Source organism: Vigna unguiculata, chromosome 10, assembly GCF_004118075.2.
Source record: "Vigna unguiculata cultivar IT97K-499-35 chromosome 10, ASM411807v1, whole genome shotgun sequence".
In the NCBI taxonomy this organism is placed as follows: domain Eukaryota; kingdom Viridiplantae; phylum Streptophyta; class Magnoliopsida; order Fabales; family Fabaceae; genus Vigna; species Vigna unguiculata.
The window spans coordinates 11,559,511-11,587,272 of NC_040288.1; the positions used below are offsets into that span (position 1 = coordinate 11,559,511).

Consider the following 27,762-nt stretch of genomic DNA (forward strand, 5'->3'; position numbering starts at 1 on the left):
TTAGTTGGATAATTGATTTTAGTTAAATTAATTTTTGAACGCAGAAACAAGAATTAATTGTTATTCAATGTAATTTTTTTTATTTTTTAATTAATTTTGAAAATTGAATCTGAACTGATTTTTTGTTAAAAATTAATTTTACATTAATTTGATAAGAACTAAACATGTCCTAATTGAAGTTGTTTATTAGACAATCCTTTTAATATATTTCCTAATTAGCTACTTCCTATCAAGTTCCTTAGATCTCAAAAATGGGATGAGTTTATTGTGTTGGTTCTATTATATAGACTATGTTAAGAATTGGATATGTTTATCTAGGACTGATTAGTGTGTTTGAAATAAATTCAAAACGAAAGAAATCAATTAATTTTCACGGTCAATGAAGTAAACAAGTTATTTTTAGTTTTTCATGACATCATTATGATTCACAGAAAGAATTAATTCTATTTTTATCGATAGCCCATTATTGGTCTAGTGAACTTTAAATTGGACCGATTAACTTACAAGCTTAATTTTCTTTTGGAACTTTGTTATTGTACTTTCAAGATTTTTTTAACACCTCCAAATTTTACGTTCATTATCATTATGTTCCTTCTGAGTTAATTAGGTAAGTAATAATTACTACTTACCAAATGTATTTATTGCGTTAATGGTTTATAATTACTGAACTGAACTGCCAAGTCACTTTCACAACAACATTTCCGCTCCAATAGCATTCTTCTTTCACCGCTTTCTTTTTCTTTTTTTTTTCTAAACAACGTTCTTCTTCGTGAGTTGTTCTTCTTTTCCTTTTAGTTATCTTTTGGTTTATCTTCATTTTTTAGCCCACTTCCTTCTTTCTCCTTATTATATCATTTGTTCATTTAATTTTTCAGGCAAACCTCGTATTTATTTTTCTTGTGTCTTGCATGTCCTGGATTTCGAAATCCGATTTGAAAAAATATCAAATTTGGAAATTCGGTTTAGGTAAGCTCCAGATTTCTAAATTCATTTAAGTAAATAACTCAATTAGGAATGCGTCGACTTTCGAAATCTAGCTTGTAAAAGTATCCGCTTCCAAAATATGGTTTATAAAAATACCGACTTTCAAAATCCCGTTTGTAAAAGTAACGGTTTTGTAAATCCAGTTTAGGTAAGTCCCGAATTTGTAAATCTGTCTAAGTTAGTAATACATCGAATTTCAAAATTCGGTTTAGAAACTTAATAGATATCAAAACCCATTTCAGAAATGTACCATATTTCAAAATCTGATTTTTAGAAATTACTAAATTTCGAAATCTAATTTAGAAAATTATTAAATTTCGAAATTTAATGAACTAGATTTCAAAATCCAGCTTTTCTAAAATTTTTGGATTTCAAAATTCTATTGGGAAATCCAACGGATTTCAAAATCCGGTTCACGATGCTCTCGGATTTCCAAATCTGATTTATATATATATATATATATATATATATATATATATATATATATATATATATATATATATATATTAAATTTTTTAAACTTTTTTATATATTTATATTTTTGTTTTGTTGAACTTTTTTTCATTTTATTTTATTTAAAGATTTATTGTTTTGTTATATTTTTGTTATGTTTTTTATTTAATTTTTTAGAAACTTTTGTATTTGTTTTTGATTTATTTGTTTTATTTTTTTTATTGTTCCTAAAGACTTATTGATTGTTTTTGTAAATTTTTTGTTGTTTAAAAAATTAATGATTTATATGGTTGTCTTATTTTTTAAAAATTTTATTTATTTTGTGTGTTATTTATTCATTCGGTTTAAATTTAGTTATTTGTTCGGTGTATTATTTTAATGTTTGATTGAATTTGTTTGTTATGATTTTGGAATTTTTTAATCATATATATATATATATATATATATATATTTAATTTGATTAGTTTGTTTTGTGAATTAGTTGATGTCCATTTTAGTTGTTATTATGTTAGTGTCATTTTGTAGGTGATTAGAGTATTCTTATCTAAAATGGAAGATTTTCCTTTAAGTTTCGTGAATTCACAAGTAAATTTAAGTTTCATATCATATTTATCTTCTTTTATAAATGAAATGTGCGAGAGAGATTATACAGATAATTTACAACTCATGAGATTTTCCCACTCATGATGAGTTAATTCAATGGATTTGAGGGATTGCTTTTAATCTTAGTTTTATTATTGTGATTATAAGATCTTATAAAGCTAATGGTCAACCAGGAAGAAAAAGTATGTATTGTTAGGATGTGAAAGGGGTGGAAAGTATAGAAAATACAAATCTGATGTTCAATCGAGTATATCTGGCACAAGAAAATGCGATTGTCCTTTTATAGGCTTAAATACCTTTTTCATCCTCATTTTCGTAGTGTTTGTTGCGAATGGTCCTCATTTTTACCAAATGTTTAAAATGGTCCTCATTTTCGCAATTTGTGTTTAATTTAGTCCTTTTCTGTGATGGCGTTTAAATCAGTAACGGAGCACTGTTGAGGTGACACTGTTTGTATTACGTTGTACTGGGTGTATTACGTGTACTGTATAGGTGTAATAATTAGATATTTAGGGATCAATAGGTGAGCTAGGGTTTTGAAAATGAAATGTTGGGCAGTTGGTGAGTTGCTGCAATCTTCTTCCTCCATTCCCAATTCGTGTTGCTACAATCTTCTTCTTCCTGCAATCCCATTATACAGGTATGTCACAGTCCCAATCTTCTTCCTTTAGCTTTGGTTGTAATCGTTGAAGGCAACAGTGTTGTAGCACTTCGTGCAATGTTGGTGGTTCAACGAGAAATGGATTAACTCCGATTTGTAACTGCGGAGAGATGGCAGCTTTGAGAATGGCAAGAACTCCAAAGAATGTTAGTAGAAAATTTTGGGGTTGTCCCAATTACAAGGTGAGATTAATTGTACAATCTATTTTTTTTTGTTAATAATAAATTGGTTTTAATTTTTTGTTTGTTGATTGACAAAGTGGTGGTTCCAATAATGTGGGCTGTAACTTCTTCAAATGGTGGTGTGAAGAAGATGTTGATGAAAGGGATGTCATCATCATGACACAAAGGAGGCAGATTAATGATTTGGAGAATTCATTGAAGGTTGCTGAGAAGAGGCTGTAATTAGTAATAGGGTTCACTTGTGTTCTTATTATATTTTTCGTAGTGTTATTTTGTGTAATCTTTTAAAGTCCAATTTGTTTTGTACTATTGTGAAATGAAGAAATGAATTAGTGTGGTTATGTTTATATTAGTCCCAGCTTGTTCAAAATTACATGTTAATATGAGCATTGAAATAAGTGATATTGATATAAGCTTGGAAAAAATGAAATTGATCTAAGTGTGGAAGAAGTGAAATTCATAACATTAAGTCATCCTCAATGTTTGGCAAAAGTGAAATTCAATGAAGTTTGGGAAAACTTAAAATACATATAATTGCATACTAAGGTTAAGTAATTCTACATAAAAAATTCTAAAAAATAAACAAGACGTATGATGCTGCTAGCATGCCCTTCTCCTAATCTACAATTTCATCCTAAATTGTTGACATGGTTCGTCTAAAACTAGTAGTGGTGCTGCTTGACTTTCATTCTGTGATTGTGGTGCCTGGGTTGATTGACTCTCCACTTCACTCCATGGTGGTTGAGTTGTTGGAGTTTCAACTTGTGGTGCAGTCTCAGCAGGGTTAGCATGGTCAGCATGTGGTGCATTCTTAGTAGGGTTGGCATGGTCAACATGTGGTTCAGTTTGTGCATGTGGTGCAGTCTCAGCAAGTGTTGCAGTTTCCTTAGTAGGAGGTGCATTTTCCTCAGCTTGTGGTGCAATTTCGTCAGCAGGTGGTGTAGTTTGCTCATCCAGAGGCTTCTCTAGAGAATTGTTCCTATTATGGTCAATTTGACGGCATATGCTACATTTTTTCTATGACCTCCTTTGTTGATTTGTGTGTTATACTTTCTTAACTCCCACTCTTCCAACCTTCTTTTTTTCTTGGGTCTTCTTGATAAGATCCTCTTATGTGATGGGTGGATGTTAGGGTAGGAAGTTCTTTCCCACAGGACCTCACCATTTACTGGAAAGATGATGGATTGATATGTTTCTTCGTAGGTGGACCTCCTAAACCATATTGGTATGAAGTCCTCAGCATTGACATTGATAAAATTCATTGCTGCAATAGGATGGCAGCAAGGGATAGCAGTTGTAAGACCTAGGAAAATAATTATAATTCTAAGGGATAATTGGATGCGAGGAATATTAATTGAATTGATATACAAGTTCATAACAAAGGTGGAGAGTAACATAGTTGGTTAGAACTTTGCCATGGGATTTGGAGGTCTTGGGTTTGATTCTTGTGTGCACGTTAGAATAATTATAAATTTTCTATTATTTTATAATTGCTTAGGATGTGCTCATGTGTGTGCTTGAACGTGGAGTATGCCTATAGGAACTTAGCAATTTTAATTGCCACATTTAGGAATATTGTTTTGGTTGCTTTCTTGAATGCAATGAATATGCGAGTACATTGTAGTTTTGTGGTGCGTGTGGATTAACAAGAAACACATGATGGTTATATGGGTTGGAGTGTTATTTGAGTCTTGGGGGTTGTGAGTTGAAATCTTGGTTAGAAAAAAAGGGGGAAAATAAAGTCTATTTTTTTTAGTAAATTCGTGATATGCCTAGGGAGGCGAAAAGTTGAGGCAGATACATTGTATCTGGACACAAGCTGAAAAAAAACTGCAATGTTCAGTAGAAGTGAATATGTGAAAATTATGCAGTACAACAGTAAGTTTTTTATTTTATTTATTTTTTTCATAGTCTGGTAAGGGAAAGCAAAGGGTCATTTTTAGCTAAGTTAAAAATTGGAATTTGGGGCTTGGGAGAGAGGAAGAAAAACGTAAGTTGGGAGCAAAGGAAAGAGGAACTGCAGAAAATAGTGGAGGTAACGTTGGATTGAGAGCGAAAGAGGGTAGATCAAGTTAAGGTGATCGCATTTCAAGAATTCTCGGTAAGGGGAGCTACACCTTATGTTTATGATTTATTGTTTATGAGAATAATGTTAAAGGTTTCAATGGGATGGTGAATTGTAAAATTGGGATTAAGTTTTTGCGTAAGGGGCGCTACACTTTATGTTTATGATTTATTATTTATGAGAATAATGTTAAAGGTTTCAATGGGATGGTGAATTGTAAAATTGGGATTAAGTTTTGGCATAAGGGGAGCTACACCTTGTATCTATGGTTATTTGTTTATATGATGAATGTCTTGTATATGAGATAAGAAGTGTTTATCCTTGTGGTAAAAGAATGTTGGGTTTTTGGTGTGAGGGATGCTAAATCATTTTCTTGATATTACATGATTGTGTGTTGAGAAATGATTGTAAATTGATTTATGGGATGAAGGAATTGTGAAATGCATCTTTGGGTTATGTTTTGGTGTAAAGAGGTGTTAAGTCGTGTTCTCATTATTTTTGTGATTATGTATGGAGAATTAGTTGCATTTGAAAATATGGAATTATAAAGGGGTAATTTCGTTCTTATGGATGGAGATGATAACAAGTTTCTTTAATGGTTGAATTCATGATAGTAGTGCTGTTTGGGATTAAGTTTAATGGTTGAATTTTTAAATTTTTTTTAAATTTTTTTTAATTTTTACATTTGTCTCTTCATAGTTGTGCCACGTGTCAATTTTGACACGTGGCACAACTATGAAGTGACACGTGTAAAAATAAAAATTTTTAAAAAAATTTTAAAAATTAAAAAATAAAAATAAAAAATATTAAAAATTTTCAAAAAAACTAGAAATTGACACGTGACGTTGACTTTAACACCGTCTGGTCAAAGTTAACGATGAGGACCAAATTGAGTCATTTTTAAGAAAATGAGGACCAAATTGAGACAACGAAAAACTTGAGGACCAAATTGAAAATTCATGACAAATAGAGGGACCAAAAGAGTAATTTAACCTATTTTATTTTTTGTGTCTACAATTGCTGTCAAATTTTTTTGTGGTTAATATGAGATGAGATAGATGGAAAATTCGTTTTTGAGGATGGGGTTAAGATGTTTAATCTAATTACTTTAATTTTTTTTATTTGGATGAATCAATGGGGAAATTAGAGATTTTGATCTTCATCTTGTTACCATGTGAATTTATTTGAGGTTGAAGCAATGGTTGTAAATATAACTTGTTTTCCTTTGGAGTGTTAATTATGGTTGAGGTAAGCATGATTTTATATGGGTTTTTGGTTGAGGCTGCAAAATTTTGTAAAGTGTTGAACATTGGTGGTAAGTTTATTAGAAATTTGTTTAAAGTATTTGATGAACTCAATTTTATCATTTAGAAAAGTAGAAGTGAAATGTTGTATGAACTAAAATTATTTTGTTGTTGTTCTTGAGCATATGGGGAATCCATGGTGTAATAGCAATTGAAGATGTTTTCTTATGATGATGAAATTATGATTTGTGTTGGAGTACTATGAATTGGTTAAATTTGGGGTCTTGGATAAAGTTAATGGAGTGAGTATGGTTCCTAAGGGTACTATTAATTTGGGTTCAACAATAGTAAGATTTTTTGAGTTTATTGAGAATCCATCAGTTGTGTCAATGCTTAGGTGAATTTTAGTTCTTGGTTTGCCTCTTTCATTTTTCAAAGCCAAATCAACAGGTTGTTGTAAAATACCCTAGTCACTTGTGAAACTCATTGTTTTGACTCTTGCGCATTCGAAGCCAAATCTATAGGTTGTGGGAGAATCCACTGGTCACTTGTGGGACTCGCTGTTTTGACTCTTGTATATTCGAAGTTAAATTCACAGGTTGTGGAAGAATCCACAAGTCATTTGTGGAGCTCGCTGGTTCACATTTTTGTTTTCTAGAGCTAAATCCATAGGTTGTGGAAAACTCCACCGGTGACATGTGGAACTTACTGTTTTGTTGTCGTGGTTTGTTTTAAAATGATGTTGTTGCTAGTTTAAAAAATGTGTTGTTTATGTACTATTTAGTGTAGAATTGTTAGGTGAATTGTATGTTATTATCCTTAAGTGTAAGGGAATAATGCTTGGGGTTATGCTAAGATAATGATTTATGATTAATCTGATGATGATGCGACACGATATGATGTAATTGCATGATGAGTCGAGGTATGTTTGATCATGTGTTGAGGTATGATATGTATAGGTGTATGTATGTGATGAGACAGTATGAACTCTTTGATAGCTGTAAAGCTAGGATGGTTTCTTTACCCAGAGGACTTTGTCGAGTCAGGGTAAAGGGGTTTCGTTCCCTTGTAAGTCTTTGGCATAAGCTTAGCAAGAGTGCTCCACTTAAGGCTTTGTCGAACGGGTGGAGTTGTTGCTAGTAAGTCTATGGAAAGCAGGGGAATGGACTTTTCCTAGAGGTGTTGGTGCGCAGGAAAGGTATATTGGTTAGCTATGAGAGAATGTAATACCGTTAATATTACTTGGTGGTAATATTTTGATGAGTTGAAGTTGTGGTGTTGAGAACACTTGAGTGAATTTTGGTGAGAAAATACACATTTAACTTGAGTGCTTTTTTTCATAATTGAATGTCTTGTGAATTCAAAAGATTAACTCATGTGTGAAAAATAGAAACTTTCTGTTTGTTTATGCATGGTAATTTGATTTCTAGAATATTGATTTGTCTCAAGTAAGGTTCATTCCTTTGATCCAATGTTGATGTGAAATGAAATACCTCAGAACAAGTTTTGAAATTACTCAATTTTGCCCAGGAGTGCAAAGGGATAAGTGTGTGGGTATGATGAATGCGTATTTTTGCCCTCATTCAGTGTTTAATTATGGGTATTTAATTGAATTTATGTGCTTAAAGAGTGATTTAATTGATAATTCTGATAATTAGGCTGTTTGAGCTTGTGTGATAAAAATGTGTTAAAAAGTGATTTTTAGCTGCATAAATTATTTTTGGATATTTTAACATTTGTTGATGCAGTTGAAGTTAAGATTAAGCTTATTTAAAGGTGGGAAAATAAATTGATTGAAATTACAAACACCTATAAATAAGGCTGAAATTTGCAAAGTTCTGGAAAAATCACTTCTACACCCCCTAAATTACATATGCACTCCCTTATTTCCAAATGGGTCTCACAAAAACCTTATCTACACCCCTAATATTTCTATTTACACACCTCCTTCCACTCAAAGTTCAGCCCCATTTATAAGATGCGATGTGGCAATCCTTCACTAATAAAACTGTCCAACCATGTGTTGCCACGTGTCACTATCCTATCACATTAAGCAGAACTAATGGAATGGTGCCACGTTATCATCTCCTCCATCTCTCACATGAAACCCTAACCCTAATTTTCTCCTCTCCTTCCATTACCATGGCAGCCGCCACCCTTGTCGACAGCAAGTTTTCCGACCACCGTGAGCCACCAGCACCTCCATCAGTTCGCACTGTGCCGTCAACGTTCCAGCAGCCACCAGCGTGACCAAACCTGCAGCACACCGCGAGCAACCTACGAACCAGATTCCTGCACCTGTGCCAGTGTTTCTGCAACAACTCACCATCTTCTCCGTAACGCACCACCTTCGTGCATCCATGGAGTCACGGCCATCACTCACCTCGCCGGAGAAGAAAACGCAAAGCTTCCTCGTGCAAGGAAACCATGGCAGCAGTGGAGACGTTCGTGCAACAGCTACAACAGTTCGAACCTTCGAACAGATTGGGAATGGAGCAAACACGAGCCAACGAAGCTTCCCTGTGACACACCTGTAACCATCCGCGAATCCAGATTTCACGCAGTAGCACCACCGTCAGCCGCAATCCATGGTGGAGGAAGGAGAAACATGGAGGCGAAACCCTAATTCTGATATGAGAGAAGGAGAAGGCTGCCACGTGTCATCCTATCAATGGAGAGTCAAATAATCAACTAGTCAAAAGTTGGTCAAAACTAGTCAATGGAGCAGCTAAACTGGTCAACAGGTCAACTGGTCAAAACAGCAGTCAACTTTGGTCAACTCTGGTCAAATTCTGGTCAATATTATAAAAATGGTCAAATAAAAGGGGCAGAATTGGAAATTGGACATAAATTAAGTTGCTAATTAATTAAATAAAGATAAAATATTTTAGCAACCGAACAGATAAAGTTCAAGTCCGATTGAAGCCTATATTAAGAGGCCAAGGGAGAAGTAGATGGCGAACAAGCTCGGCACGTCAGAATTAAGGAACCCTTAGGGGGACCTAATTTCTTTCTCTCCCTTTTCTTCTCTCTATTCTTCTATTTTTATTTTGCATTCATGGAGTTCTAAACTTCTTGGGTTGATTCCAGTGTAATTTCATTATGGATTCTGAGGTTAGAATGAATTAATTTCTTTGTTCTTTTTACTATTGTTGAGGTTTTAATTCATCTATGTCTTTTATCTTTGAATCACGTAAAAAGTAATGATTTTAAATAAATATGCATGTTGATCATATGAGTTCAAGGGTTTTTAAATTTAATTGAGACTTTACTTTGATTTTATTTAGAAACTTTCATGTGATTAAATGAGTTTTTACCAATAATTGAGACTTTACTTTGGTTAAAGGTATTTACTATAACAAAAATTAATCGAGACTTTATTTTGATTAATTAAGCTTTTTATTTGGTGAGGAGATAAAAGAATAGACATGATTAGGCAAAGTAAAATTTGATTGAGACTGTACTTTGGTTGAATTTACTGTGGATAATCTAAAAGTTCTCACTTTTAATTGAGATTGTACTTTGGTTAAAAGTGAGAACGCCAACAAATTAATTGAGACTTTACATTGATTAATTTGTAAATCTCAACAAGAATTAATTGAGCAATAATCTTTAGATGACCGATGATGAATCTATTTTGAAAAAGTAATGGAATCAATCTATTTTCTTTACTATTGTTTCTATCTTATTTTATTTTTTATCTTAATCCTCCCATATTTTTATTATTTTATTTGACTAACCGTTTTGTATATATTTTATAAGAACTAACTTGTTAAAAATCAATTCCGTGTGCGTTGGGAGATGACTTTGGGTTACTTTACCCTTTTTATTTTGTTGACTACTTTCTTAACAATACTGAAATTGTTATAGAAAAGTAGTATTAATTTGATCGCTTGACGACAGCGCTATCAAATTTGACGCCGTTGCCGGGGAACACGGTTAGAATTTTTATCATTTTAGTTCTTATTTTTATTCTTTTGATTTTATTTTATTTTATTTATTTTTATTTTTATTTTTATTTTTTGTTTATTAGTGGTGTTTTTCTTTATGAATGAGTTTTGTTACATCATAATTTGCTACGTGAGTTACATGTTAATATGCCTATTATATGATGTGATACATGGTTACCTCACCCTTGCATGTTTGTGGATGTGGTTTCCACCTGCGATGATCGTATGACTTGCGTTATACGAGAGTAGAGGTTGATGCAGATACTGCTGGAGAAGCTTAGTTGTGAGGAGTTTGTGGGGAAGCTTTGGGAAGTTCTATTTTAACCTTTGAAAAGGTTTCTTTGAAATAAAATGTAATAGCGTAGTGGTTTTTGAGTTTTCACTTGAAGGATTTGATATTTAACCTCATCGAACAATTTAAGTTATTTGATTATATAAGTTATGTTTTCTCCTTGATGAATAAAGAGGTTGGATGAATCTTTTACCAGATGTTTTTCTTAGATGAAAATAATGGTGAAAATTTCTATCTTATACGATGGTATCGAAGGTTGTGCTTCACGTAAAAAAAAAAATCTTACACGTGACATCTCAAAAGGGGTGTTACAGTAGTCAGAAGCCATTTCCTGCAGCTACAATGTTGAGAATCCACATTGACTGTGTACTTATCTCCAACCATGGATATGTGCCTCACTTCAAATAGTTTTTCTCATGACCAACTGCAAAAATGTGTTCATCAGTACAAATATCAATACACGAATAAGTGGATTGTGTTAAAAAAAAGACAAGAACCTAACCTTGGGATCCAATATTTGGTTAACTCCTTTTCCTTATGAAGTCTGTCAAGGACCTTAGGGCAGATGTTTCCTTCAAAAGTTGTAACCTTTTTTCTCTTGGTGGCCCGCTGTAAGACCCGGGAAAATTAATTAATTAAATAATTAATTAATTAATAAATGCGAGTAAAAGCTGCCTTTATGGCATTAATTATTGTTTAATGTGACGTGGAGAAGTACTAGCTCATGTGGTTGAGAGTACTTTGATTGTGTGAAAGAACTTGGGTTCAAGTCCTATGTATGCCATATTGTGTTATTATTCGTTGTTTTATTATTAATTTTTGAGAATATGTATGAGTATGTGATTGGTATTGTAAACTTATGTTGATTGGGTATATCACCAAATGTGAATTGGCATAGTGGTTGTGTTTGGCATTACGAGTGGAAGGTCACGGGTTCAAACCTTGGTAGACAAAACTTAACCTTGATTTTTATTAAACTTGGATTGGAGTGAATGTGGAAGGGTAGAGAACCTGAGGAATTAAAAACCCACCTTAAGCCCAATGCAGAGAGAGCACGAGTTGAGAGAGTCTGTACAATTTTGATCACACACTCCAGGTTAGGGGGGCTGAAACTATGTGTATTCCACTATGGATTGTGTTTATGCGTTCTGTTCTCAAATTTGAATCTATGTGGTTTAGTTTTGGTGTGGTATGCGCTGTAATTTGAGAATTTGTGAATGGAATGGGGGTATAAAGCCTTTTTGAGTGTTTATAATAATTGGATGAGGATTTGGGTACCATTCTTGTGATGTTTTGTCAAAATGTGCGATTTGGGAAGTCCAATGATGTTTATACTGCGTTGTATGGTTTAATTGATGAAATGGACTGAATGAAATCGAGTACATTGTAAATTGGTATGATTTTGGTATTGGTTTGGTGCACTGTGTGCGGGAACAGACTCGAAACTCTGCAAGTCTCGCCCAAGCGGGTCCTTCTCGCCTAAGCGAGAATTGCAGAGTCTCACGTTAAGTTTTGATTCGTGAGTCTCGCCTAGGCGACCAGGGAGAGGTTTGAGCGACATGGTCTCTCGCTCAGGCGAGAGGCACTCGCCTCAGCGAGTTCGCGAGGAGAAATTGGAGGTTTGAGCCCGATTTCTCGTCCAGGCGAGAGACTTTGGAGTTTTGAGCGACTGACACTCTCGCCTAGGCGAGAGTGGTTCGCCTAAGCGAGTTCTCGAAGTATGTTCAAGTTGGTTTTGTCGATTTCTCATCTAAGCGAGGTTTGTTTGTTGTTGGGCGAAAGTGTGACTCGCCCAGGCGAGGGGATCTCGCCTAAGTGAGATAACGTGCTGTGATCACTGTTTTAAGCTCGCTCAGGCGAGGTGAGCTAGCCTAAGCGAGGCTAGAGGCTTAGCTTGGGCGAGTGTCCCTGACTTAAGCGAGTTAATGCGAGTTGTTATGTTTTACATGTGCTTGTGAGTGCGTTTGATTGTTTATCATAAGCATAGATTGTATATGCATGTGATGTGGTTTGTGGGCTTGAAGGGCTAAGTCCATTAGGGGATTTGGGATGTGCTCGGTGGTTGGAGACATGATGGGCATGGAACTGGTTGAGTTCCCGTCGGCTACTAATGGGCGAGGAGTCCTTAGTATGGTGATTGCATGTGTCGGGCGCACGATGGGCAAGGAACTGTGATGTTCCCGTCGGCTACTATTGGGCGAGGAGTCCATAGTATGGTGATTGCGTGCGTGCCAGGGTCCAAGTGTGAGACTTGGATGTTTTACTACAGACGAGGAGTCTGTAGGCAGGACTATGAGCAGGATAGGCTCATAGGGTTGGACCACGAATGCGTCAGTTTCGTGGGAGCACAGGGAAGTCCCAAGACCTAGTTCATGCATATGACTCATGAAGGACTATGAGGTCATGGTTGGGTGATTATGAAATATGAAATTAGTTACGTTATTTTGGGTGGGGAAGCATATTTACTTTATATATATCTGTTATGTTTTATTGTGCATAGCTCACCCTATTTGTGCGTGTGTGGCGATGATCGGATAACTTGTTATCCAGGAGCAGATGATGTGACAGGTGGGCCAGGAGATGCGTAGACTCGGAGCGGGGACTATCATGGGATATTTTGTAGATACATATGTATACTTTTAATGTTTTGTTTTTGAGAATATTATGTAAATCCAGCTGGAGCCGTTGACTTTTATTCTAGTTTCTATGAATCATGGATTCTTGGATTTACGGATTTTAATTATTAAAGTTTTTAAAATTTCCCGTGTTTTTGGGAAATAGTTCATAATCAATGTGGAATTTAATGAAATTCGAATTTTAATTATTTTATATCAGTAATATTCCTTAGGGATATTACACCCGCCTTTCCATTAAATAAACTTTGATTTCCTCGAGCATGGTGATTCTGGGTTTGCCTCTAGCATCCACTATGATACTATTAAATGCTTCACTCATATTGTTGACAATTGTGTCGTATATGGCTCGACCACTAAACCTAGATTTGGACCAGAACCTGCATCAATAATAGCGTTAGTATTGATATGCATATGAATCAGGTATTTGTACAAAAATATTATAGAGATAGAGATACATTGGAGGTATAACAATAAGGTATCTATAAGCATCAATATTGAGCTCTTTAATTGTTAACATCACTCTTTTCCAAGCTGCTGGGTGTGTGCTCCTAGCAGCCTTCCACATGAGTATCTTTAATTTTTGGTTAGAGAATATGTTTCTGAAATTTGCATACAGATGCCTCATGCAAAACCTGTGCTCAACAGTGGGTAATAAGTTGTGAATGTCAGACACTAATCCCTGTACAATGATTAGATTATTAATATTTACAAAAGTAAAGATAAATTAATTAATTGAGCATAAACTAAACATACCTTTTATTGGTCAAACATAAAGGTCATTGTCCCACACACGTCAATACCTCCAAGATCACCAATAAGCAATTCCGAAAACCATGTCCAAGTTTCTTTGTTTTCAACTTCGACAACAGCATACACTAATGACAGTAACTGATCGTTAGCATCTCCACCCACAACACTCAACAACTCACCTCCGTATTTTCCTTTTAAAAAACAACCATCCAAAGTTATGATGGGTCTACAAGAGACAAAGGAATATTTACATGCTTTTAAGCAGGAGTAAAACCTCTGAAAAATTGATTCATCGTTATCATTTTCCACTTTGATTTTTATAGTTGATCCAGGAATACATTTTAGTAATTCATGTGCATAGTCGTAGATTCTTTTATATTGCTCTTTAAATGACCCATCTACTATATCCGTAGCCATTGCCCTTGCTTTACGAACTGTTGATATTGACACATGTGTATTCCATTTTCTTAAAGCCCTTTGTCTTACGTCATTTATCTTTAACTTTGAATTCTCTATTAGAGTCCGATCCAAGGTTTCACTAAGTCACTTTGCTTTAATGATATTAATCTTGAACTCCCTGCTACAAGAATGAACATAAAGTAGTTTCCTCAATTGCCAAATCTTACGACAAGGAACATAGGAACAATATGCGGACCATTGAAATTTATTTTGTGCACCCAAATAACCAACCCTAACTCTCTTACTATCATTTTTCAAGAATTTCATATTTCTCACCTTCCACTTCAATATCACTGGCTACATTCAAATCCACGTTCACAAGCCCTGGACCCCCAACACTATCACTATTCAGACCACTCGTATCCCCAACTTGTACTTCAGCACCCTCTTCATGGGCCTCTACTTTAGCACCCTCTTCATGGGCATCTACTTCAGTAGCCTCACACTGCACTTGCTCAGCCTCACCATCCATTTCCCCAACCTCACCCTCAACCCGCACTTCACAAACTTGAACTTCCACTTCACCTTCCTCAGCCTCCATTTGTGCCACCTGACCATCCATTTCTCCAACATGGTCCTCCTCACAAACATCAACCTCCATTCCTCCTCCCTCACCATCCATTTCTCCAACCTAGTCCTCCTCACAAACATCAACCTCCATTCCTCCCCCTTCACCATCCATTTCCCCAACCTCACCATGAACCTGCTCTTCACAAACATCATCCTACACTTCATAAACCTCATCTGCACCCTGAACTTCAACTTCTCCAACCTTAAGATCCATTTCCCCAACCTCTTCAACAAGAGTTGGTGCATCACAGAGGTATAAAACTTTTTCTTCTTCATCCACATTATTACCTACCTCTTCCTCATCAACATCGTCTACTATCTCTGCTTCATCCACACCATGAACCACTAACAAATACACCTCACCATAACGCCTAGCAACATTAACCATATTAATAACACCATTGTCATCTGACAATAGGTGAAACATTTTTTCCACAGCATACCACATCCCCTTAATGTTAACATACCCAATCTCCTTAATTGCATTTAGAACTTCAAAGTAACTCCACCTATCTGGATTGCATGACCACCTTGATTTTTCCCCATTCATATAATGTAACCCACGATTTTGTACAAAAATACCACCGTGGTGGACAACAACATCGAACCTATCATCACTCATTGCCCTAAAGTAAATTCAACAGAGAAAAAAGATGTATTATTAAGCCTACTTTAATGCAATAGGGGACCACTGCTACAATCAATTAGAAATAAAGTAATGGGGACCATACCCACCACCAACAACCGACAAAGAAACCAACTAAAATAATACCCCACTGAACCCCACCTACAGACAAAAACTACACCAAATCATGCAAGTAACACCTCGCCATGCAGAACATCACAACATTCCAACCACAAACAAACCCCAAAACAGAATTACGAAAACCCTAACCCTAACTAATTCAAATGTGCAAAATTTATCACAAACAAACAAATCGCAAGTAACACCTGTTTCCTTTGCAAATCAGAGATGAAGAAACTCGGAGATGAAGAAAAGCGCCTCCCACCTATGTCAATCCCTAATTACACTCGACGAAATACCTAATTCAAAATTTTGCCCCAAATTGAAAAGTTAACGTTAATAATTCATATGTACAGTACACGTAATACACCCTAGTACAACGTAATACAAATAGCGCCACTTGTACAGTGCTCCGTTACTGACGTGTTTGAGCCAAGCATATATAATTGATTGGTTGGATATGTATCAAGACATGCTTTAGGACTCATTGTTGAGGAGTTCGATTGAGCTAAGCATATAGGATTTGATAGTGAAAGTTGAGGTTGTGTCTTGAGAACAACATATGCTCTACCATGTGCTTGTCAATTAGCACGATATGACCCTGGGGTGATTCCTCTCTTTAAATTCATATAATGTGGACTTGATTGAGTTTTTCAAATATTCATCAAATTAATCACAGGTAGAGTTATACATTTAAAAGGAACTTGATCTAGTCCTCAATTGTTTCAAAGAAGTTAACATTGCAAGAAAATTGACAATCAAACAAAATTTACTTGAAATTGGTTGTTCTGTTATGACATCAATGGTACCTTCACAATTATCTTTTCAAAATCCACTTTCCAAAATGTTCATCCAAATGAAACTTTATTATCCAAAGTAAAGCATTAATAGAATACACCAAACTGATTTAATTCGTCAAAACCAAAACTTATTACAAGTTCTTTCAAGTTCAAAACTCAAAATCAACTAAACTATTACATTTGTCTTATTCAAAAGTAACCACTTCCAAATGATTTTCACAAAAATTCCCAAAAAGCTTTCCCACATTTAGTAAGATACTCCTTTAGTGAGAAAACCTCTTCATATTTTGATATCTAAGAGAAATGAACATTCTTTTGGAGGCACTGGAAGTATGGAAAGCCTTTATCACTAGGGATGTGACAATGTATGATAGGATGCTTCACATTTGGCCTACGAAAAATGGGTCAGACTAGCTTACCTCACATAAGAAATGTGAGCTAATTTATCTAGTCCACTTTTTCCATAAGCCACTTATGGCTAAACCAAATATTCTTTGAATGACAACTAGTCTTGGCTGATAATCGAGTATTCCTTGCCTAATAGTCACTCCTAACTAAGATAAATGAATTATCTAAGTATGGATTGATAGACCATAGTGTTGCCTACTAGAGAGAAATATTGTCTGTTGGCATATAAAGTATTTCTCCACTCTCTTCTATTTTAATAATTGAACATGACCAATATTGTAACATCCCGACCAGGTATTACTAATTTAAATAATATAAAATAAAAGAATAATAAAGTCACATTTATTTAATTGTCTTTTCCAAAACACGGGAAAATTAAAACTTTATTTCATCATCATAATTCAAAAACCACAATTTATAACTGACTAATACAACTCATAGTATGATAAAAGTAATTGTTTACAAAATCTAAAATCCATAAAACAATAAAAACTTTGTAAAAGATTTCCCTCAAGCTAGCCCCTCTCTAACTCTATGTCTCATCAACACCAAACACAAGCCGATAGGTTGAGCTAATATATAAACATATACATATATAATCACAAGTTAGTGTACACACACACACACCCATAAGAGAAAACTCTGTCCCTTGATTCCATGACGCATGGCCACCACCATGTTTATACACGTTCTACATCTTTGGATAATAACCTTAAGATATCCTTTGTTGCCGCCATCTATAAGTCACAACATCTTTGGATAATAACCTTAAGATATCCTTTGCAAGTATGAATCTTCTTAAGTTTTATATATTTATTAAATGATTGTAATATTTTTCCTACACTAAATATTGGGTAGATCTATTTTCAAGTTTTTTTTTTGTTTTTGCGGTAAACATTTCCATATGTAAAAGCATGTAGGTCTATCTTTATTACTATCTAAGATTTTGTCATTACATTAATTAAAATCAACATTGTTAACACCAGGTGGAGTTTCTAATACGAACCACAATTTGTACTCTCAACACAACATTAACACATCACTAGCCACAACATGTGATTGCTCAATCAAGTGGAGACCCTCCATACGAGCCACAACTCAAGGAATGCTCGTGTTCATCCTCCATCCTGAGCCATAACACAAGATATGCCATTGCGAGCCACAACTCAAGGAATGCTTGTGTTCATCCTCCATCTTGAGCCACAACTCAAGGGATGCCATTCTAAGCCATAACTCAAGGAATGCCACGTGTTTACCCTTTATCCCGAGGCACAACTCAAGGGATACCATTCTGAGTCACAACTCAAGGAACAAACAAGTCCATCTTTAAGGTATCACCCAAAGCGTTGTAGACCAGGCACATCCACATAACACAAACCCTGCCCTGCATTGTCGCCTGGTGTTGCTCCAAAGCAGCCAGGCAAAAGCCAGTTGCAGACCGCTTGACTAATCTCCCCTGTCACTAGATGCCTCGTGCCTTTGATGCCTCTATCCTTATAGGTATCGCTTGGCAGAAATACCCTCACTGCCATGTGCAACGTGTCCTAGTGGACCTCTAGAATTATAGCTATTGTAAGACCCAAAAAATTTAAATAATTAAATAAATAATTATTTAACAAATGCTAGTAGTGGGAATTTTTATGGCATTTAATATTGGTTTTTATGACGTGAAATAGTACTAGCTCGCATGCTAGTTTTTATGAGAGGACTTGAGTTCGAGTCTTGTGTATGCTAATTGTGTGTTATTTTAATTGTTTATTAATTTTAATAATAATATGCTTGATGATGAAGAGTGATAATATAATCCTAGATTTATAGGAATTATCACAAATCATGAATTGGTTGAATTGGTTGTGCACTTCTTTGAAATTAGATGGTTGTGTGTTCGAGTCTTGCTTATGTGAAATAAGGTTCCTTTTTGCTAAAATTATTTTTGGCATGAATGAGAATGGTCAGAAACCCTAGAAGTCAGAGGAAGTAGCCAAGAGGACTGGAAAACCATCTCATAATGGTTTTTGAATGGCAATTAAAAATAAGTTTTATGGCATTTTCGTTTTCTAGCCATTAACCACAACTAAGGCTTAATTAAGTGGCCAATTAAGGGTGAGAGAGGGTGGTTTGAAGGCTGCTTTTGGTGAGTACTGAGAGGAGAACAATTCTAGAACAATTTCTGTGTTCTAGAGTGAGAGAGTGAGAGTTGTTCGTGGAAGGAACAAGGAGGCCATTGTTGATCAAGAAGAAGCTCTAGAATTATCAAGTTTAAGCAAAGAGTCCAGGTTAGGGGAACTTCTTTATGTATTAGTTCATTTTATGATGTTTTGTAGCATGATGTATGAATGTGGGCATGACCAAAAGCGTATCTATTTTCACGTTTTTGGAAAATTTCCAAAAACCATCTGGTGGGCCGTCAAAGCTGCCAAGCGATGCATGAGAGTTGAACCCATTTTTGGGTTTTTGTAATGAACTGCCTGGCGGCATGGGTGACTCCGCCAGGCAACACGAACACCAATGGCGTTCTTGCGATTTTAATGGATTTTGTGGTATTATGTGTTTCTTGTGATAGTATTATATACACATTGTTTGCATAATATTGTATGATAATTGAATGAGTGAATGAGGATATAAATCATGAAGGATCCATGTTAGGGGTGGGACTAAAATCGAAATATGATTCTTAGAGTTCAATTATGATAAATTTGCAAAGGAATGAAATTATTGGTTGAGTCTGGATGCAGAAAAACCAGAAAATTATGTGAATTCATGTGTTTGATTGACATAAGCGAGATTTGGGGGTTTTGGGTTCATCACGGGTGCAGGAAAATTCTCGGGTATGCCCAAAATATGATGTGCTGCTGCTGTAGTGGCAATTGCTTTTTGTGACTGTTTTGGGTGCATTTTGGGATTTTGTGAGGGTGAGGATAAATCTTGCATGTGATAATTATATAAAATGGACCAATTGTAATGGATGGAGGTCTAACAATGATTGAATGGTCATGGAGGGTTGGTAAAAACTTAAGTTGGGTATAGTACATTAGAAGTAAAGGAGGTTGAGTAATACTGGTTGGTAATGAGTCATATTGGGTACGTTTGAGATATTTGTGATACTGTAGCTTATTGTTAAAGTCAGGATTGGTTAATGTGCTTGAATTTATATATACAATTGACACTTCTTAAGTGAAGCCATGGGTAAACTTATGAATGCAAATATGTATGCATATATGACTTTGAGTGTGTGTGTGTGTGTGTAATGGTAATTGTGTTGTCTGATGAAAGTCATACACATAAACATATAATTTGAATGTTTATTTGAATTGTGGAGAGTGCTAAAACCTATTTTGGGGTGCTAAACTAGTAGTTGGCATGCTACTAGTATAGCGCCTGACGGCGCAGGAGAGACGCTAGAACAATAGGTTTGGTTTGACCTTGGCACTTGGCAGCGGGCGAGGAGGTTCGTAGCTGTTGGATCATGTGTGTTCGACTACGAGCGAGGAGGTTCGTAGAGGCATGACCACGAGTGGGCAGGTTCTTGGAAGCATGCATATCCTGGGTCCATGGTGAAGTATTTGTATGGTGTGTTTGGAATAGTGGTTTCATGTGCAAAAGGAGATTTAGAGTTTTACACGACTTGTGGCTTATGTGCTTTGCATGTGCGTGGTCTACAAGGCTTTGGGTGATACCTTAAGGTGGACTTAGTTGGAGCATTCCTTGAGTTGTGGCTTAGAATGGTATCCCTTGATTTGTGGCTCGGGATAGAGGGTAAACATGTGGCATTCCTTGAGTTGTGGCTCAAAATGACATCTCTTGAGTTGTGGCTCGGGATGGCGGATGAACACGAGCATTCCTTGAGTTGTGGCTCAGATTGACGAGTGTTATCGGTGTGAGTGTGCGAGTTGTGTCTCGTACGGAGGGTCTCCACTTGATTGAGCAATCACAAGTTGTGGCCAGTGATGTGTTACTCTTTTGTCGAAAGTACGAACTATGGTTCGTGTTAGAAACTCTGTAAGACCCGTGAAAATTAATTAATTAAATAATTAATTAATTAATAAATGCGGGTAGTAGGAGCCTTTATGGCATTAAATATTGATTCGTGTGGTGTGGAAAAGTAAAAGCTGAAGTGGTTGAGAGTACTTTAATTGTGTGAGAGGACTTGGGTTCGAGTCCTATATATGCCATTTTTGTGTTGTTTGATTATTATTATTTTTAATAATAAGCATGATCATGCTGAGTGATAACATGATTATAGAATTAGGTGAATTATCACAAAAGATAAATTGCTTGAGTGGTTGTGCCTTGATTTGATGATGAGCATGGTATGGGTTCAAATTTGAACCCAAATTTGACTCTCTTTTTGGCTAATAATTGGTGTGGCTTGAATATGAAAGGGTGGAGAAAACCCTAGCAGAAGGGGGTGAAAAACAATCAAGTAATAGCCCTTGAATAAAAATAAAATCCACAATAAAACCAGTTTTCGTTTTTTGCATTAAATCACATTAAGGCACCTTTAAAAGGCAATTTTTTAGGGAGAAGAGGGGTTTTGGAGGCTGTTTTCTGAGAAGCTTAAGAGGAGTGCGAAAATTGAGAGTGAGTAGTGAGGTTTGGGGTGTTTGAGAGCTGTTTGGGGGAGAAGCAAGGAGAGGGCATTGATGTTCTAGCAAAGACTCCTAAATTCAAGTTTTAAGCAAGGAAATTTTAGGTTAGGGGAGTTGAACCCGAAATTGTATGGTTTTGGTCATATTGCATGAGTGTAATGATTTTATGTTATGGATTTCGTGTTGGATATGTGATGAATTTGGGGTTTGGGTGGTTTGGTACTGTTTCATTGAGACTCTTACCTAATTGCATGAACCTGAATGGTTTTCTGTGCTGAGTATACTACTACTGTGTAAATTTGGGGTTTGAGGGTCTATATGGCGTCTAAATCATTCTTGTAATGTTGGTACAATGTTGTTTAAATGAATTGGTACGAATTGGAGTGTGTTTTGGGTGCAATTGGTGTTGTTGCGTGCGTAAAACAGTTCCAAAGTCTGCAATTCTCGCTCAAGCGAGCCAGACTCGCCTAGGTGAGTGTTGTAGAGACTCAATTTCAGGCTCTGCTCGAGCTCCTCGCTCAGGCGGAGGATCCTATGCTTGGGCGACATGTCATCTCGCCTAGGTGAGAGTACCTCGCCTAAGCGAGAAATCATGATGGTTTGTGTGGTTCTACGTTAGTCTCTCGCTCAAGTAGAGAGTTTGGTTTTGAGCGACGAAGTCTCTTGCTCAAGCGAGCCGCACTCGCCTAAGCGAGATATCGTGGTGTGACTTGTGCTTTAATGGATCGTCGCTCAGGCGTGGTGCATGGTTTTTGGCGAGGGATGGTCTCGCCCAAGCGAGAAGGAGCTCGCTTAAGCCAAACTTCGTGTGTTGCAGCTGTACTCGGGGCTCGCTCAGGCTAGTGAACCTAGCTTAAGGGAGATAGGCTGGACTGTTTAGACAAAGGCTTTTAGCTTAAGCGACCTATGGTGATTTTGTGTGTTCAAAGCAAGTGTTACGGCTGTTTCAGATTGGATGTATTGGAATTGGAAGGCGTGATCTACAAGACTTCTAGGATATCTCAATGGTGGGCTTTCTGGTGTTCCTTGGGTTGTGGCCCGGAACATATCCTTGAGTTGTGGCTCGGGATAGGGGTTAAGTGTAACATCCCGTTAGGATATTACGGATTTATAATAAAATAAAAGAAATAAATTAAAATATACAACATTTAATAATACCTCCTTTTCCTAATACGCGGGAAAATTTAAAATTTATTAAATAACCAACGAATGTTCAAATCCATAATCACCAAACAAATGGTTATAAAAATACCCATAAGGGTTTATAACTTATTTCAAAAACCAAAGAAAGTAAACATAAGTTTCCCCGATCTATCCCCTCTCCACAACTAAGATTCAACAGAGCCACATGCATCAATAACGTATGCTCTCGTGTACCGCGTACACGATCATCGCCAATCATAAGCAGATAAGGTGAGCTTAACAAATATAACATATAAAATAACACATCCGATATAATACATATATATTTAGACATGCCCAAACATCCATAGAATACTATGTACCATGACCACAACCATAACTTTCGTGTTCTACCTCTTCTAGTGATTACTTCAAGATGACTTGCTACCATACCTATCGACCACAACTGATAGAGCACGTGCGGGAAACCATGTTACAAACCATGTTACAGATCATAACAAGGGTCGTCTCGCTAAGCGGAAGCAAATTGGCAGAGGTCCTGGAAGGCGCATGGTGGCGTGAGGTGCCCGTTAGGCAGTTTGAAGCACAAGTTCGACTAGTGACGGAGTGAGTGGCGTTAGGCGGTTTTGGGTGCAGAGTTGGACTGCATGGAGGGTTCTATATAGCTTTGGATGTAGGTTTTGATTTGATGCTTTGCTGGGGACCTAGTAACGAGTGCAACTTGTATTGGGGTAACACGTGGCCACTCGAGGTTGTAGCTTGGTGGTTTTGGAATTCTAGTGGAGTGTGCGAGATCGTGGCTCGTACGGATGGGTTTCGGAAGATTGCCCTACTCGGTGTTATCCGACGAGTTTGGTAGTCTTGGGACATATATGGATTGCGATTCATATTAGGGAACTCTACTTGGTGTTACAGATTATGGCCGTGATAAATTTATTCCCGCGTGTGGACTATTAGGTGGTAGTCGGAGGGGCGAGTAGACACTTGTGGCAGCAAAGATCGATCAATGTAATCATCAAAGGGTGTAGAATCAAAAGGAATTCAGAGGAAGATGTGAATGTTGGGTTGACAATTGGGTTTTACGTTTGAGTAATGTAAGGCCCATTTAAATCTGTTAACCTTTCTGCCCTAAAGTTAGTGGGCCTAAGGCCGGCCCAACATATATAGTCTTTAGGTCTGCCCTAAACCTAGTATTCCTTGCCATTTCAGAAAAGTTGCCGTCCTTGTCTTGAGCCGCAGCCGTCTTTCACTTCCGCTAGGGTTTCGTTCGACTGTCACGTAAGCTAAAGGGGCTTCCACTCCATGTAAGTGTCTTCCCCAGCCGTACTGATTCCCATTTCGCTACCTTGTTTCATATTTCCAGTTAACAAGCCTCTGCTGACTCAGTTCCCTTGTTTCTTTTTCGCTGTCCTGCCAGTTCTACGAGCCATCCTTGGGTTAGTGCATTCCGAGGTTCCGTGCTGAAGCTCCGTTAACCCTTTTCCAGGTACGGGAAGTTAGGGTTCTAGTTTCGACCCTTTTTAGAACTGTTTTTGTGTTGGTTGTTGAAATGTATGGTTGGATCTGTCGTTTTGATGTGTGAAATGCTTTGTATGTGTTATTCGATTGGAAAAACATGGCTGTGCAGTGAAGAACAGTGGCGAGACCTGTTAATCTCGCCCAAGCGAGTCCATCTCGCCTAGGCGAGATGAAACAGGGAGCTCGCCTAGGTTTATTGCGTGAAACGTCGCCCAGGCGGCTCGCTCAATTTTTGAGCGAGCAGGCAACTCGCCCAAGCGAGAGGGATCTCGCTTAAGCGAGATCCCGTGTTGCCCACACCCTTGTTTTTGGCGCTCTCGCCTAGGCGAGGGGGAGGCTCGCCTGAGCGAGCATGTCTCGCCTGAGCGAGACCCCTCAGCCTGAGCGAGATGCTGGGCGAGACCGTGTTGTGTTTTGGTTGTTTAATGTTTCCCGAATGAACCATGTTGGCTGAGTATGATTGTGTGATGATGGACATGTATATAATGGAGTATGAAATGTATATTTGGCATGATTCATGAATTGTGGATGAATGGATTGGTATGAGACTTGGCATGAGAAATAAATGAATGGGTGGTTTGAAATTAAAGGAACATGGTGTTGTCATGAGATGAGACCCTAGACTCATGGGACGGTGATGATCAGAGGTATGGATTCAAAATGTGAGGCGTATGAGGAATAGATCTCATGGATGAGTATGAGGTTGTAAATATGTTTTCGATATTCTCCTAATGTTGTTTTATGAATGTTGGTCCGTGTCAGCGTGTAATTCCTTGGGGTCTCTCGGTGAGACCTCTGGGGTTGCGCTTCAATGGTCGGGACGTAATTCCATGGCCCCTGCTAGTGGGTGTTCATGGTGGTGCCCCATCTGTATAACTAGGTAAGGATTCAAGGTAAGGTTGCATCCTGACGCTCCGAGGAGCCAGTTAGTCTCACTTAGAGCGGACTGACTCTTGTGGTGGGAGTAGCAGGAGGCCTGAAACTCATTAAGGGCTAACCTTGTGGTGGGAGAGATTTTTGATTCATTGTAACACTGGTAACACATAGCTCAGGATCGAGCAGCTCAGGGTCGAGCAGGGGTATCCACCACAAGTGCAAGCATCCGCTGAATCCGACCGAGTTATACGTATCCGGATGAGTCGAGTCGAGTCGTAGTGTATTGAATGAAGAGTCATAACATGTTTGGTTGCTATGTGGATAAGATGATGAGAATATATTTGATTGCATGTTGAATATGTTGATTGGCTCTAGCTTACCCGTTTTGTTGCATGGTTGTGATGTATGTGGCTGTTCTTTCTTGCGATGATCATCGACTTGGTTGATGGGAGCAGATGGACGAAGTTCTCGTGGTCAGCAGGGAAACGGTGATCCAACAGCTTAGCCATCGGGGCTAGATCTCACGCTTCTTCTTTTCATGTTTTCTTTAGGGCTATGGCCCCTGTATTCGTAGTTGTTAGATTGTAAACTCTTAAGTAAACGGTTATCCTGCTTTTAGTTGGCATCGTGGTGTGCTTAGTTTTGTAGGGGTGACGTTATGAACCCCAGGACTGCATTGTTGATTTATCTCTGCGTGACGTTTCCTTTAATTTTATGTATTAAATTAAATGGGGCGTTACATTTATGGTATCAGAGCGGTCATTCCTTAGGTCGGTGGACTTGGATGTCCGCTTAGCTTTCTCTGTGTATCTTCTGAGTGTTCTTAGTTAAATTCTTGCCTTTATCGAGCCTAACCAAGTGATTTTCTGTGTGCCAGTGGATTATGGCACCTCCTCGCCGAGCTTCTCAGTCATCCCAGGGGGACGCACCAGATATCGCCAGAGCCATAGAGGCGATGGTGGCAGCTATGACGCAGCAGAGTGCTGCGATGATGCAGCAGCATGAGGCATCCATGCAGCGACAGGCAGCGTCGCTCGAGCAGCAGCAGGCTGTGATGCAGCAGATGGAGGCTGCGAGAGTAGCCGCTGTGGATGCTCATCGGCAGCACATGGAGGCCCTCCGCCAGTTGGAGGAGAACAGGGTGGCTGCCCCTGTGTTTGGTCCTGAACCACGACCTGCAGTTAGGGAGTGGAGTCTGGAGGACTTTCTGAAGCACCACCCGGCGAAGTTCGACGGGAAGACTAGTCCTGACGCCGCAGACCAATGGCTGAAGGACCTGGAGCGCATCTACGACGCCAAGATGTGCCCTGCGGAGAACAGGTTGGCGTTCTCAGCTTATATGCTCACGGGGGAGGCGGAGCATTGGTGGAGCAGCACCAGATCCATCCTGGAGGAGAGGGATGAGCCAGTGACGTGGGAGGCTTTCAGGGAGCGATTCCTCTCCGAGTACTTTCCCGACAGCATCCGGTACGCCAAGGAGGTGGAATTCCTCCAGTTGACACAGGGGGGAAAGACTGTTACAGAGTATGCTGAGAGGTTCAAACACCTCAGCCGTTTCTACACCCTGCCACTCGATGAGGAGTGGCGATGCAGGAAGTTTGAGAACGGGCTCCGCGGTGACATCCGCTTGATGGTGGCACCCTTGTCCATCAAGGACTTTGCTGCTCTGGTAGAGAAGGCCAGAGTAATGGAGAAGATGAAGCGCGAGGTGGAAGGCCAGCGCCCACCGCAGTCACAGCCGCCCCAGAGGATTGGTGGACCATCTGGGTCCAGGCCCAGACATGAGGAGCGGAGGAGACCGTATGATAGACCACACCATCAGCCTCAGAAGTCTAGGAGCTTTCCTCCGCAGCAGGGTCGAGTTCGGTGTTACTCATGTGGAGGACCCCACCCGAGGTATGCGTGTCCACGTAAGGAGGGTTACCGCCGGTGCAACAACTGTGGCAAGGAAGGCCACTTTGGGAGAGATTGCCCCAACCTTGCTAGGGCAGCGACACGCCCTCCAGTTCAGGCACCCCAGCAGCATCAGGGGAGAGATAGAGGCAACAGGCCTCAGGCGACGGGCAGAGTCTATGCTATGACAGGAGCAGAGGCGACTGGTTCAGGTAATTTGGTTATGGGTTGCTGCTTGATAGCTGGTGTATCTTGTTGTGTGTTATATGACTCTGGAGCGACGCACTCCTTTGTGTCAGATAGTTGTGTGAAACGTCTGGGTTTGCCAGTAAGCGAGCTACAGTGCGAGCTCGCGGTGTCTACTCCGGCGTCGGGATTGGTCACGACGTCGTCTTTGTGTGCTCAGTGTCCAGTGGAGGTAGAGGGACGTAGGTACAAGGTGAATCTAATCTGCTTGCCTCTGCAAGACTTGGAAGTGATCTTAGGGATGGATTGGCTCTCTGCCAGTCGCGTCCTTATAGACTGCCGGGAGAAGAGGTTGTTGTTTCCCGATTCAGAGGATCTCGAGTTAGTGTCTCCCCAGGGGGCGGTGAGGGAGATTCAGAGTGGCGCGTAGTGCTTCATAATCTTCGCTCGTATGGAGGTGGGAGAGAGAGAGAGACCATCAGTCATACCTGTGGTACATGAGTTTGAAGACGTGTTTCCAGATGAAGTACCAGGGTTGCCTCCCAGTAGAGAGGTGGAGTTCTCCATCGATCTAGTCCCAGGAACAGGCCCGGTCTCGATGGCCCCATATCGCATGGCTCCGGCAGAGTTGGTAAAGCTCAAGAAACAGATAGAAGATCTGATGGAGAAACAGTTCATCCGACCCAGCACTTCACCTTGGGGAGCACCGGTGTTGTTGGTAAAGAAGAAGGATGGGAGTTCGCGTCTGTGTGTGG

General features: G+C 38.5%; 1 protein-coding gene across 1 annotated transcript; it reads left to right on the forward strand.

The window, feature by feature from the left end:
• The first annotated feature begins 25,940 nt into the window (after positions 1–25,940).
• Positions 25,941–27,437, forward strand: LOC114165239. Its single transcript, XM_028049897.1, has 4 exons — positions 25,941–26,053; positions 26,114–26,248; positions 26,357–26,464; positions 26,708–27,437. Exons 1-4 carry the CDS (start codon positions 25,941–25,943, stop codon positions 27,435–27,437), a joined length of 1,086 nt encoding a protein of 361 aa, XP_027905698.1.
• Positions 27,438–27,762: the final 325 nt, after the last annotated feature.